This window comes from Mirounga angustirostris, unplaced genomic scaffold (genome assembly GCF_029215605.1).
Source record: "Mirounga angustirostris isolate CCGP_5_RB_7025 unplaced genomic scaffold, mMirAng1.0.hap1 SCAF_3, whole genome shotgun sequence".
In the NCBI taxonomy this organism is placed as follows: Eukaryota; Metazoa; Chordata; class Mammalia; order Carnivora; family Phocidae; genus Mirounga; species Mirounga angustirostris.
In genome coordinates, this window is record NW_026991711.1 from 44891960 (window position 1) to 44906922 (window position 14963).

Sequence of the window (14963 nt, forward strand, 5' to 3'; positions counted from 1 at the left end):
GTCACAGGACAGGAGCAACAGTGACAAGCAAGGTCTCCAAGCTCTCCTGGCTGGCTGGCCGCAAAGCAGTATTTACGGCTGCTCAGTGCTGCATCAGGAAGTGGGAAATTATAAGCAAGGTGGATGAAAGGAATTTCGGAATGAGAGCCTTCTGAAGGATAGCTTACCGTAACAAATCTGTGCAGTCTGAGGACGCCTAGGCAGTGGATGGAACGTGCTCCGTCACGGCAGTCTGCTGAATGTCACTGCTCACCCATGTGGCCAGTTGGGTGCAGAGCCGTGGGGTGGCTCCAGTGCCGCAGGTGAAACTGTCAGCTGCTGCCCGGAAACCAGGCTCTGGGAGGCTGGCAGGGTCCTGAAATAATAGTCGCAGGGGCTTCGTAGGGCTGCCGTAGCAATGAGCACACGCTAGGCTCATTTAAACAGCAGAGGCATATGAATTTATGCTCGAATCATTCAGGAATACAGACGTCTGAAATCCAGGTGTTGGTAGGATGGGTTCCTTCTGAAGCCTGTCAGGGAGGAGCCATCCCGAGCCTCTCTCTTAGCTTCTGGTGGCTGCCAGCAACCCTTGGCGCTCTCTTCTCCTCCGTGTCTCTGGCTCTTGCCTCTCTTTGTAAAGACACGAGTCATTTGATTTAAAGCCACCCTAAATCCAGGGCGATTTCATCTCAAGATCCTCAACTGATTCCCTGTGCGAAGATCCTATTGCCGAATAAGCCACATGCTGAAGTGCTTTGTGGCCATGGATCTGGGGGGGTGGGAGGGATACTATTCAACTCCCTGTACTCATCCTTGTCCTCACTCCCAGAACTGCATGGAAGTAGCACCATTCTCTGAGTGTCATGAAATGGTGAAGCGCAGTTACACAGATAGACATGTATATGGACGGCAGTTAGCATTATGTTGTGAAATGTTTTGGTGTTTAGGGTTATTGTTGATGAACTTATGAAATACCCTTTTCTTTCATCATCACATGCAAATGGTAAAGCAATTAAAACAAATTCATCATATGCCTCTGAATGTAAGGAATTCTTATTAATAAGTAGTGACAATTACAATAACTCCAATAAATAATTTCAGTGGGCAAAATAAAAAAATGTGATCCCCATTTAGATTATGGAGACGTTGCATTATGGAGGAAGCTGTTGTTACAGTCACAGACTCTGAAGTTAGACAGCTGGGGTTCAAACCCCAGCTCTGTCCATTGCTAGAGGTATATAACCTTGGATGAGTTCCTTAGCCCCACTGGGACTCAGTGTTCTTACCTGTAAAATGGGGATAATAGTTGTACTTAATTCAGAGGTTTGTTATGAAGTTATAGGTTAATACATGCAAATAGCTATAAAGATTGAATAGCACACCATAAGGACTTTGTAAATATTCTCTATATTTTCTGTAATTTAGCTGTTTTTTTTTGATTATTTTTTATTGACACACATCTGCCTATTCTATCATTAATGATGCAGATAAACATGAGTCTCTGTGAATAATATGATTATGTAATTTTAACATGTATTCTCAATAGTTATTTGAACAGGTCCCAACTGTGTCTTGCCTGAAACTTATGCAAACTTTAGGATTTCATAGATCGATGTTGCTGAAAAATTTATTTACTTTTCTAAAAATTAAAGAATGATATACATATAGGAAATTGCACAATCTTAAATGCACAACACAATGCATTTTCACTGGTTGAGCCTACTAGCATAGGGAAATGGAATTTGGAAAGTGAGTTCTATTTTCCTTCCTCTGCTTCAGCCTGAGTCACTATTTTTATTTCCTGTTTTGAACTTTGATAAAAAGATTTCTTTTGAAAGAGGTCTTCTATTAAGCTGTAAAAAGTAGCTAGGGTCCAACCACTCTTCAACAACTTGGAGCTTATTTTTTTCTGGAAATGTTTGCATGTTATTTAAAAAAACAAATTTACCAGCCCGGAATTATTAAGGAATTAGTTACTTGGAAATGTTTTCCATTTCCATATGAAAATAGGAAATACGAATGAACACTTAAGATAAATGATACAAGTGATAGGAATGTCGAAAAAGATATTTATTTGCCTGCATAGAAAAACCTAAAGAAAATATGTTCTGGATAATCTTCCCCCCTCCCCTCAGAAAAGGTCATCTTCAAGTATAGATTTAAAATTGATCAGCAGTGAAACTACTGTCACTGTTAGGACAGTTTCTCAGCAGTTGTCTGTCAAACTGTGAATTTTAAGAAAAAAAGTACTAGTGCTCATTAATAGTTTTGGGTATGTTTTGACCCCATAAGGAAAGAAATCTTCCCAAAAAGTTTATTGAATTTTCACTGTGTAGCAAACAAGGTGCTAGGCACTTGCATCAGTAAGGATCAGACCTGACTTTGACAGTGAAAAAATGAAACAGTGGCCTAAATTAGATGGACTCATTCATTATTTTACGAGCCATCTCACGAGTGCCTCCTTCTGTCCAGGCAAAATTTGGAAGCCTGGATAGAGCCATGAGCACAAAAGAAAAGTATCTGCTCTCTTGAAGTTCACATTTTATGGAACATCTGCCAAAGGAGGAAGTCCATGTACAGTATGTCAGATGGTTAGTTCTGGCATTCCGGGGCAGAGTTTTGTTTTGTTTTTCCCACAGTTAAGGTTGAGTGATCAGAGAAGGCCCCATAGAGAAGGTGGCCTTTGTGAAAAGATGTGAAGGAGGTGGGAGGAGGAGGCAGAGCAATTTGGGTGTCTGAGAGAAGCCCTTTAGGCAGAGAGCAGAGCCGTGTAGAAGTCCCAAGATAGGCAAGTGAGACTGGAACAGAGGGAAGATATGCGAGGAGATGAGGTCAGAAAGGTCACAGATTCTACAGGACAGGATTCATCATTAGACAGATTTTGACTTTACTCTGAGATGGGGAGCCATTAGAAAGTTTTCAGGCCAGAAGAGTGGCATCTGACTTGTATTTTCAAAGGATTGCTTTGGCTGCTGTCCTGGGGAAAAATCCAGAACAATGGCAGAAGCAGTGAAGCCACTCAGAGGCTGTAATAATCATCCAGAGAGGAAAGCATGTTGGCTGGGACGAGAAGGAGGTAGCAACAGCGGTGGGAAGTATTTCGATTTTGAAGGTAGAACCAACAGGACTTTATGAGTGGGTGTGTTGGGTATGAGAGAAAGAGGAGTCACCACACCAATTGTTCACTGAGATGTAGAAGCAGGTTCAAGGAGGAAGATGAGTCCCAATTTGGAAATGTGAGTTTAAGAAGCCTGTGAAATACTAAGGGAAGATGTTTAATAGGCAGTTGGCGTTTAGGGGGAGGATACAGGCCGGAAAAAAAATTTACAATTTTTCAGGTCTAGAGATACGCAGTCTAGGACATGCTAGGCTGTGTGGTCTCCCGTAGTCCTATGTGAAAGTTTGTCTTATAATTTGCACAGCATCCAATCTATACTTCATATTTACCATAGGACACAGTAAAAGTGGCACCATCTCCCTCCCATACACAGGCACACAAAACCATTATCCTGAGGGAACGTCTTGAATACTGTGACAGACGTCTCTATGACGGACCTCTTTTGTGTCATATTTACCGTGTTCTTGAACATCTTATTTGCAAGAAGGAATTCTCAAATTCTTATAGGTAAACATGGTTTATGAAAGAGATTTGTTTGTACCACTACTACTGGTGTCTAAAACGCTGACTGACCTTTAACATTCTCTTCATGGTTGTGGAGGACAAGGCTGCTTCTCTCCCCCGGAGCAGAGAGTGGGGCAGGAGGAGGGTTCAGCAGAACTGACGTGAGGGAGCCTTCCACTGGGCCATTCAGCCTCACCTCTGCTTGCCTTCCACCTTACCTCCTTCCAGCTCCCAGAGCAGACATAGGCCATTCTCTTGCAGCATGATGTTAAAAAAATAAAATAACCACAAAACTCTCATTGTACATAGTACAGTAAATTAGGGAATGCAAGTTAGGACAATTTATTATAACAGGTCCCATTAAGAATCAGAACAATGGGATGGAAGGGAAGCTGAGCAGAGGAAGGCCAGTGCTTGGTGAGGATAACTGGCTACTCGTTTCCCACTGCTTCTTTCGATTTACCTTTGCCTGGTGCATACCGAGCTGCGATTTATTTTGAGTTTGTGCTTTTCTGTCCTCTTGCTTCAGTTTTATACCTTTTCAAAATAATCATGGGTTTCATAATGCTATTCCAGAACTTAGATTTTGTTAGAGGCCTACTTAATGTGGAGGTTTTTAAAATGCTGCTGAGTTTTTGTCCATCTTGTCCATCCAACTTATTGTTTTTTTAACTCGCATTTATAAAATATTCTTAGAATTTTATAAAATACCTTTATTTGCTTGGGAGCCTGAATGCTCTAGCCTAGTGTGTTGCCCTCACAAAACGACTGTGTTTGTGAGCACAGGAAGGTTCATTTAGGTTGAATGTTTGAATTTTTATGGTAATAAGTTGTGTAAGCCTTCTTTAAAGAAATCATTTTCCCTGGAATGTATCATGATAGGTAAGAATGAATGTGACACTTCTAAGGATGCTTGTTATAAAATAATAACCAGCATCTCCAGGAGATATTCATAGAGGATTGTTATTTAATTGTAAAAATTACTTAAATGTGTGTAATTTCTACTCTCCTTTCTTGGAATCTTAGTAAATGGTGGAGGCCATCGCATTACAGAAAGCCTATATTCATGATTACTTTAAACTTAAATATTTATGGTTGTGACTTTTAACTTTTATACTTAACACCTCTAATGCATAATTATCATAATGACAAGGCACTTGAAGACAAATCTGTGTGTTGGATTTTAAGGTTTGAGATATTTATTCTATTAACCTCACGAGATTAAAGCTAAATCCAAAATCCATTCCTTCAGCAAATATTTGAGTGTCTGCAGTGTGTTATGTAACTGAAGATACAAAAATAAATACGGTATCTTCCCTCAAGGATTCGTAGTCATTTGGGAGAGGAAGGCACACACAAAGATAAAAGTAATGGAGTGTAGTAATTGCAAAGATAGAGATAATTACCTGGTATGATGGGTGGGGAGGACACCTCACTAGGGGGACTAGCTAGAGTTTTTGACTCTTGTTATTTTAGGTATGAGTGGGAATGATCGAGGAACAGTGGACAAGGCAAATAGACATACTTTTTCCAGGGTCAGTACCCACAGAGTGGATGAAGAGGGGTTTGGGGGAGGGAAACTACAAGCAGGATGTTGCTCTGAGAGTAAAGCATAGCAGAACATGAGATAGTCAAGCCAGCTTGTGGGTGGAGCTCAGATGTTGTCATGAAAGCAGTTTACTGGCTAGCTTGAAGCCGTCTTTAAATTGGTGTTTGTCTGGAAACTCCTAAGTGCAGTGTGGAGAAGGCACTGAAGAAAAAAAGGAGACCGGAGATCAGAGAAGAGATAAAGATCCCGATCACTTGAATGGTGCTCCCATGAGCAAGAAATTAAGAACTGTTTGCCAAATGAAATGCCAGTGATGTCACGATTGGATCTGAGGGTTGCAGGAGAGGGAAGGGTAAAGACTAGCAGGTTTCTACCACAGGAAACACAATTCCTGGTTCTGCCTGGGTGTGGAGATTGCAGATGGGCAGTGGCACACGTGATATTTGAGGTGACTGAGAGACATCCCATTTGAATGAATATTAACCGAGTAAAATGAAAAAGTGGAAATTGCCCTTAAAATAATCTAGTCAACTCTGTTTGATGATGGCTGTGTTTTGTTACTTCCAAATAATGGAAAGGAATACAAAAATAAGATTAATTTCTTAGTCGAGGACTGTGACAGTGTTGAAAGATAAAATTCATACACAGGTCACATACAGGGACACCAGTAAATTAACACTTCTTTGAGGATGTACAATTTAAAACTCTGCTGTAGTTGGGATTTCTAATATGAAAAAATATATATAATCACTGACCTCAAAGAACTTGACACAAACAGTGTGGTTAAAATTATATTTGAAGATGTTTAAAGGATTTCTCTGTGGAAGTAGAATTGCTGAAAAAGAAAGACACCAAAGAAATTCTTATATATTCTTTAGTTTTACCCATTGGATGGCCCAAGCATTATTAGCCTACAGTTTGCTCACATCCTTCTTTCTCTCTTCCAAGTGTGCTGTGGTCTTTAGTTAAAAACCAGTGAAAGTTGGTCACTTACACTTAAATGTACAAATAATGTAACCAGAGACTGCTGATGAAGCATAAATAATGGCTTAGTGGGGTTTCCATCTGTAGAGTAGCTTCAAGAAGCATTTTTAGAGACCACTTGCTTACTTTTTATCACATCAGTGTTAAATGTTTGAATATGCCCCAAACAGTCCTAATATTTTGTTCTTGAAATTAGCAACTTTTCTTTTTAGACTGACTTCTACAACACTGTTCCTGGCCTGATGATGATGATGATGATGCTTTTTACTTTTTCTTTGAGTCCGCTATTACTTCTTTCAGCCTTTAAGCTCTTCATTTCTTATAGAGAGCTAAGAATAACAGTGCATCGTGCACTGTCTTTAAAAAAATTCCTTCTCCTATGTTACAGCATTTGATCTTTTATGAAATGCCTAAGAGGTAAAAATAAGAGGTAGGATTCTTCCCATTTCACTGATGTGGAAATTAAGCCAGTGAGAAATTACTTCAAATCACAATGTTAGTAGAATATAGTTTCTGACCCATTGGGTAACAAAGAATTGGAAAAGGCTCACAGGATCACTTCATACAGGCTTCTTTCTTAAGCCTTTCTCTCATCGCCCTGGGAAGTGCCCATCACTCACGGGGATGGCTCTGTGTTCAGTGACGAGCAGCTGGCTCTTCTGGGGGCGGCCAAGGTTGTTAAACCCTTCTGAGCAACACAACTCATGAATCAAAAATTTATTTATTTATTTATTTTTACACCTCCTCACAGGTACTGGAGTTCTGCCTTCTCTCCAGACATGTACTTCTGTATATCCGTGTGGTATATTAGAAATATGTATTTGGTCATTTTCCAGTTTCCTGGTATAGAGCTCCTAAAACCTCTAGAATTTCTTAAGTGATAAAAATGTGTTTTGTATGCTAATGAGATGACTCAGGCAGGTGGGGGTGGGGGGAGGAGGAACCTAGATAGCTCCCAGATGGGAGTCTGGTCACCAGAGGCAACAAGCATGTGATTAGAGGGTTAGAATTATCAGCCTACCCTCTGACCTCCAGGGAGAGGGGAAAGGGGCTGGAGATAGAGTTGAGTCACCAGTGACGGCTGATTTGATGTCATGCTGTGTCATGAAGCTTCAGGAAGAACTCTGAAACAATGAGGCTGAGGAGGCTGGGGTATATTCATAGAAGCCATGGGAACTCTTTACCATCTCCCCACCCCCATTCTTTGTTGTATGCATAGCTTCCCTTTGGCTGTTCCTGAATTGCATCCTTTATAATAAAACTGTAATAGCAGGTATAGTGCTTTCCTGAGTTCTGGAAAACATTAAATGATGGAAAATAAGTGGGGGGAGGGGCATGGAAACCCCTGACTCTGTAACCAGTTAGTCAAAAGTGTGGGTTATGGGTGGTCCCTGGGTCTTGTGATTGTCTTCTGAAGTGAGTCTCGTGGGGCTGAGGCCTTAAACTCCATGGGCTCTGCATTAACTCCAGGTACTTAGTGTCAGAATTGAAGTGGAAGACTACCCAATTGGTGTCCGCGAATCGGAGAATTGATAGGTATCGGAACGTTGTATTGGGTGTCAGAAAAAAAAAAAATCCAACTGTGTTCCTTCCCAGTATTTGCCTTGTGCTTTTTGTTACATTGGAGTCCCTTGAACTTTTATTTGTCCTTTCTGTAGATATTTCCCAAATATGATGTGTATGTATAATAAATTGGATTAGTGGACTAACAGTATTTTAAGCATGTGGTTTTGTTCCACGGTGTATTAACACATTAAGTTTCATTTAAAAAATAAGGTAGCATGTCTATCTGTCATCCAGCCATCCGTCCAGAATGCTTACATCTAGTCCCCTGAGTCTGGCCATATGTGGATTACTTACAGTTGGACGAGGCAAGATTATACAAAAAGACAGTCATTGTGTGAAAGCCACATCTATGTACTTAAACACTGTTATAGATAGGTAGCAGTTGTAAAAGTAAAATGTATTCTGTAGAGCAAAACAGTTAAAAATTAAGTCTGGAATTTAATTGCCTGAGGTCGAATTCTGACCTCACTACTTTTAGTTTAACTTTTACTCAACTCTACTTTTGTTATCTGTAAAATGGGATAATAGCAATATCTATTTCATGATTATCTTGTGAGGATTTTAAAAATTAATGGAAGATCCAGGGCGCCTGGGTGGCTCAGTCGGTTAAGCGTTGGCCTTCGGTTCAGGTCATGATCCCAGGGTCCTGGGATCGAGCCCTACGTTGGGCTCCCTGCTCAGCAGGGGAGTCTACTTCTCCCTCTGCCTCTGCATTTCTCTCTCTCTCTCTCTCTCATAAATAAATAAATCTTTGAAAATATTAATGGAAGATGCTGAAGACAGGACCTCAGGATACTTGGTACATTCTAGCCACTGCTACTGTTATCCCTACTGCTACCATTACGACTTTCACTAATATTATCCTAATAGGCTTGTTTTGAACCTGATTTACAGCATAAAGTGGCTGTACAGCTTATAAACTCTTCTGAGCACATATTCACTCAAAATGATTTTATGTGTTTTTGAACTTGTATTTATTTAATGAGAAGTTTCACAGTTTCAGGAAGTATAAAAGTGAACCACCTGTAAGATTTCTTAAATGATAGAGGAAATGCTAATGAAATATTAGACACGAGATCAAATAGACTAGGAGAGCAAAGGGAATCTCTTGTAGTGCAGATAGAGAACTTTGAAAGAAACAAACAAAAAAATTGGAAATGAGAAGAGTAAATGAAACACCCCAGGCCTAATTAAATAGATGTCTTGGTTGTGAATAATTGACAAACAGACTTAAAACTGAAAGAGCATAGCATAGGAACCATGTGTTACCGTCATGAGCAAAGTACAGCGAGATTTGGGCACTTGAGTTAAGTAAATTGAAATAATTAATGCACTAAATGCTGATAGAAATATTTTATGTACTCTTTTTGTGTGTGTTATTGTCTTAAATGTAAGGCTGACAGGGAAAACATGAGTAGCACAAAATTAATGATAAAATATGCACCTAATATAACTTCAGAATGGCTTCACTACAGTGGGAGCCGGAGGTTAAAATATCATCACTCTGGGCGCTGACAACTACTATATGCGGCTCTCTGAAAAGTTCATTCGTTGGCCTCGTTGAACATTGGCGCCTGGGTGGCTCAGTCAGCTAAGCATCTGACTCTTGATTTCGTCTCAGGTCATGGTCTCGGGAGTCCTGAGATTAGGCTCCCTGCTCAGCAGGGAGTCTGCTTCTCTGCTCTTCCCCCTGCCCTCTGCTCATGCATGTGTGCATGCACGCTCTCTCTCAAAAAAAAAAAAAAAATTGTATCTGAAAATTAGCCTGCTAATTGATTTTACAACAAAATATGTTAAGGTTTTATTAACAGCTATTTATGTTAGAATAGCAAATGTTATTTTGTATACAGCTAGTTTAAAAAACAAAACTCCATGTTCTTACGCAACATTGTTTTTCATGCTTCCCTTCTATTCCATTTTATTGAACCAAGACTGTAAATATATATATATATATATATATATATATATATATATTTAACTCAGTCCCATTTTATTGGGCCATTAGGTTGCTTTCAAAGGTATTCCCACTCTTACAGTTGAAACCTGACTTGTATCCATTCCTCAGGATTAATTGGAAGCCTAAACGTGGTAGTGTACTTAGAATTAGTATATGCATTTTTAAACATTATTTCATATAGTTCTCAGTAGTGGGAAGTAAAAGAAAAAAAGTTTTAGCCAAAATTCATCTGAACCCCAAATTTGGTTTGGGTCACTATATCTTTATATATTGTTAATTTTTTTTCCTTGATGTCATCTAAAATTATGCATAGATTTTAGGAAGTGATTCTTCAACGTCCTGCTGGGTGACCAGTACATTCTGATAGGGCCTTAGTGCCCTCTCTACCATTTGTTCCTTCATGTGCATTGTGAGAGAAACTCCCCGTGAAGGAAGGGAAACTGTTATTAGATAATAAACACAGATTGTGCTCAGGGTACCAGTAAAGAAAATGTGACATTTGTTCCACATATTGCTTAAGTAGCTTCTGATACCTTTTCATTCCTGTTATAGATTAGCTTGGACAATAGAACACTCTTTTCCCTGCCTTTTCCACATACTCATGGTTCCTCTTGAGAGATCATGATTTTGAAAAATGTTAAAATGATGTTAAAAGGGGTTTAATGTTTAAGAGTCTCTATTTGCTCCTCTTTTTCTGAATAGACTGATTATCTTGTAGTGTAGAGGTCAAGGGCTCTAATTTTAAACAAAACTATTAAATGTGGTTTGTTTGGGCACCTGGGTGGCTCAGTCGTTAAGCGTCTGCCTTCGGCTCAGGTCATGATCCCAGGGTCCTGGGATCGAGTCCCACATCGGGCTCCCTGCTCGGCAGGAAGCCTGCTTCTCCCTCTCCCACTCCCCCTGCTTGTGTTCCTGCTCTCGCTGTCTCTCTCTCTGTCAAATAAATAAAAAAAAAAATTAAAAAAAAATTAAAAAAAAAATAAATGTGGTTTGTTCATGTGAGCATTTCCTAATTTCATCTTATGTTTTTTTAAAATATGAAATTTCCTTTAGTTTTGCATTTGAAAATCTAAAGGTTTAAAAAAAATTAGTGAAATTTATCTTCAGTAGAATTTTACTTTATTATTGTAAGGTTTTGCACAAATGTTCCTAGAATGTTTTACCTTTTATATATTATAATTTTGTCCTTTCAAGGCATTTAATATACTTTCTTTTAGTCTCTGTAGAAACGCTGGAAAAGAACTTGAAGCAGATGGGAAGGCAGCTTCAACAGCTTGAGAAAGATTTGGAAACCTTTCCCCCTCCTGAGGACTTGCATGATAAGTTTGTGACAAAGATGTCCATATCCTTCTGATCTCTAAATAACTTACGTCACTAGTCAACTAGAGTTGTAATTTATTTAATGTTGTAGGTTTATTTGCATAACCAGTGGTTATTCTGTAGTGCCAAAGAGCAGCTTAACTTTTGCCTTCTTGTGGGGAAATCTATCACTGTGTTTACCTATCATGAACAATACAGAAATGTATTCTGCTTTCAATTCTTTTTTTTTTTTAATATCTATTTGGATATTTTCTCTCATCTTTTCCCTTCCATTTGCCCTGTTTCCTTCTGATGTTCATGGTTAATTGAAAGGATGTGAAAACTCAGTTTGAGGAAGTTTGAATCATGATGTGATTTAGATACTTTTGAAATGTTTCAGGAAGGAAACAAAGATTTTATAAACTGGTATGACTAGTCAGCTTAATTTCAAGGGTTGGTATAAAAAATTATGTTCCAGAAACTTTAATATTTCCTTTAGAAATACTGCCTGATTCCAAAATCAAAATGGAATTTGTCATGATCACTACTTGTATAGGTCTTCTCCAAACCCAAAATAAAATCTGTGTGTGTGTGTGTGTGTGTGTGTCAATGAGACTTGTGTCCTGCTTAATTTAAGCTTTCTTTTGAATTCGATTATCTTTGGCTTCACTAACTTTGTGGTTTAATCTCTAATGAGTAATTGAAGTAATAAATTTTTTTTTAATTTCCTGAAATGAATGTTGAGTTGTGTTGCAAACCATTGTGTGAGATTAGAGACTGATATCTTTTGTGTTATAATAAAGTATTACTACTATGCATTATTAAAATCCCATATGGACCTCAGAATTTTATATGAAAGGATAACCCACTTCCAATGAACTCTTATAAATAGACACTCCTAATATTTTAAACTGAGATAATTGAAATAAAGTAACTATTTTTCCTCTTTCCATATCTGCTCCCCTGAGATTTAGCAAATCACAAAATTATTATTTGGTTTGTCATAGAGTTTATTGTATATGCTTTCAGCTTAATTGTGAATTAGTTCAATTTTTAACTTTCTTCATTGTCTCTTTTGGGAAATACCATAAAAATGCACTCCAGCAACAATCAATTCAGGCTAATGTGTTTCCTTTCATATCTTCCCTACCCCTTCAGTTTCTTCTTTTATTAGGTAGGGCACCATTATCACTACATTTGAGAAGGTTTGTTTGGTATTTTTTGTTGTTTTGTTTTTAAACTAAAGGTGAAATCTGTATTTACCTATCCAAAGAATACTTTCGCAGCACCTTCTCATTTGGCAAAGTATGCTTTTTAAAACTAAATTTGTTATTGCTGAGTTACATTAGCTTCATTATCCTTAGTTTTTTTTCCCCCTCAATCATTTTATCATGTTAAAATATTCACATGTGACAGTTTATTTCAATCATTAAGCACCGTTAATTGAAGTACTTTCATTGTTCCCTATAGAGAGACTGCATTTTAGAAAAGGGTTTGCTTGCATACAGTTTCTGGTAATACACTGTGAGTGTACTAATTAGGAGGCTCAGGTTTCTGGAACCTATAACCTAAGATAAATTCCTGAGCTTGGCGTGAAGGTGGTAGAATCCTGCTCAGCAGACGATCCCAGGACCTATCCATACTTGTATTCATATGAAACAAGAAGCTGAATGATGTCGGCTTCTTGAAAGGTATGCAGCTCATAAAAAGCAACCAGCAGGAAATCAGAAACAGGAAGGATGATGCTTTGTTGGAAACAATTTTTCATTCTGAGTACAATTATACTCCATGGACAAGAAGGCTACTACATCCTCTGTCACTAAATATCACAACCTAGAAGCCTCTAATGAACTGATTAGCATTCATGTATCTCTTGGAAGTCAGATATATGAACAGTTGGTGCACTTTGCTATCGACAAAGCTTATAATCATAAATATTCTTTGCTGAGATTAGATTGTACTCGTTTGCTTTTCATCTTGGTTAGACATACTAGTTTCGAAGTAATTAAATTCATTCATTGCAGAGCTTTGTTTACTTTAATTAGGACTGACAACAAGTCACATTTTGAATATTAAATGGATTTATATAGATCTTATTAAAATGGCAAATTGTGAGCTTCTTATCAGATCTTAGAAAATGAAAGAATTCGGAAACTAAAACACACAATGAATAAAAATGTATTTAACTGAAGTTTGGGTTATTAACGCTCAAACTTTATGTTTTAAGTTTTGGTGCTCATTAGTTGAAACACATGTCAAATTGTTTGGTTCATCAGCCAATTCTGGAAGAACATGTGTATTATCTAACTTGTTAGGGATACATTTTTACAAGTAGATATTTAAACAGTCATGATTTAGTAACTTAATCCGTTAATTGAATTGTTTTAAATTATAATGATAGAATTTTGTTATATGAAATTTCACTATTAGCATTCAATTATAGTATATTGTAATTCTTCCAGTGCATGCTTTTTATTTACATATACTACTGAGTATAAAAATATGAATTTAGTACATCCGTTAAAATAGCATGTACAATTATTTCATATATTCACATTGACTTTTTAGTAGTAATTATGTTACTTTCCAGTTGCTAAGCCTGGGACAGAAATATAATTGGAGTTGACTATTTCCACTGTAAATATTTGCTTGAAAAATGTGGGACACAAATTTGAGGCAGGTCCATCAGCATAGTTACATGTAAACTATTACATGTGAAGTATCCACATTTAGCTCTTATACATGAGAAAATTAGGAAAATGCCAGGACTTGTGTCATGTAGTGCCTGTTCGTTTTTTTTGAACTTTAGATTCTAGAATACTAGAATTTTAAGGAAAATAACAAATAGATCCTAGAGCATTGCCCTTGAAGTTCTTCTTGCCCAGGATTTACCTTTTCTTTTCCTACTCCATCTCCTGAGTTTCTTAGAATAAAATCATTTTGCCAGACATTTATATATTTTTGTATTTGTCACAACTTACGTTACAATCACTTGGCTTTTTCCCATGTTATAGTCTTTAAATTTCTTCACTGCAATCCTACTTTATTTTCATACTTTTTTTTCTTGTTCTCGTATGTAACAATGTGTTAGGCACTTCTGAAATTATTATGTAGATGCTAAAACTATTCCAGTTAATTCCTTGAAAGACTTAGGGCTTATATCTGTATTCCACACTGCGTAAAACACAGCATCTTTTGGATAAAGGAATTCAGTACATTTCTATTTAATTGAACAGTGGTTAGAAAGTAAAATAGACGAATGGGATCTGTGAAACATAATATGTATAATATGTGTCCATTTGCAAGAGCGGGAGTTTGGGTAATTGGGTGATTTGTAGTAGCAGATTTTTCTCTTCAATTCCTCTCTTCCCTCCCCTCCCCTTCCCTCCCCTTCCCTTCCTCATCTTCCATTTACATTCTTAACAAAGTGTTAGAACTCGGATTAAAATATCCTTCTCCTCATCCAAGTTGGTAATGAACTTTTCCTTCCCTGAGGTCTCACTGTGCTACAGGTGCAGCACTTGGTGCTCACAGCTCTTTTATAGTTACACTCTAGTTGTTCCAGGCAATGTCACCTTAGCCACAGCTTCCCCAACAACCCATCGTAAACTAGCCTCTCTCAGTCTGTATAATATCACACACTTTTATTTTCATCATCATACTTTTCTCTCTCTCTCATGCATTTACTTCTTTTCTCTGCCCCACTCTCCAGAATGTATGTTTCATGAAAGCAGGGACTCTGCCTACCTCGTTAACTAGTGTTTTCTCTATTGCCCAGAAGAGTGGAATGCAGTGGAGCTTAGTGAATACTTACCGAATGGCTGGCTGGCTGCCTGGCTAGCTGGATCCTGAGTACTTAAGAAGATCTATAAAAGGTATTAGACATAGAGGACGGATTGAAGCTGGTCCTTATAAGATGTGTTAAGGGAAGTACTAGATATCCTTGTTGGGGGAAGCACAATAATCAGGGCAGGACATGAGACTGAATGTGAAATGTATTTGTG

General features: G+C 37.9%; 1 protein-coding gene across 5 annotated transcripts in view; it reads left to right on the forward strand.

Annotated features, from left to right (window-relative positions):
- DIAPH3 (diaphanous related formin 3) overlaps nt 1–14963 on the forward strand; it is a 486464-nt gene that overhangs the window by 284888 nt on the left and 186613 nt on the right. For all 5 annotated transcript variants that reach the window (XR_010409980.1, XM_064586024.1, XM_064586023.1 and 2 more), the window contains one exon: nt 10878–11001. Coding sequence is in view for 4 of the 5 variants with exons in the window: in XM_064586024.1 (XP_064442094.1) it covers nt 10878–11001 (124 nt within the window). In the remaining variant the exon portion in view is untranslated. The remainder of the gene's footprint in view (nt 1–10877; nt 11002–14963) is intronic.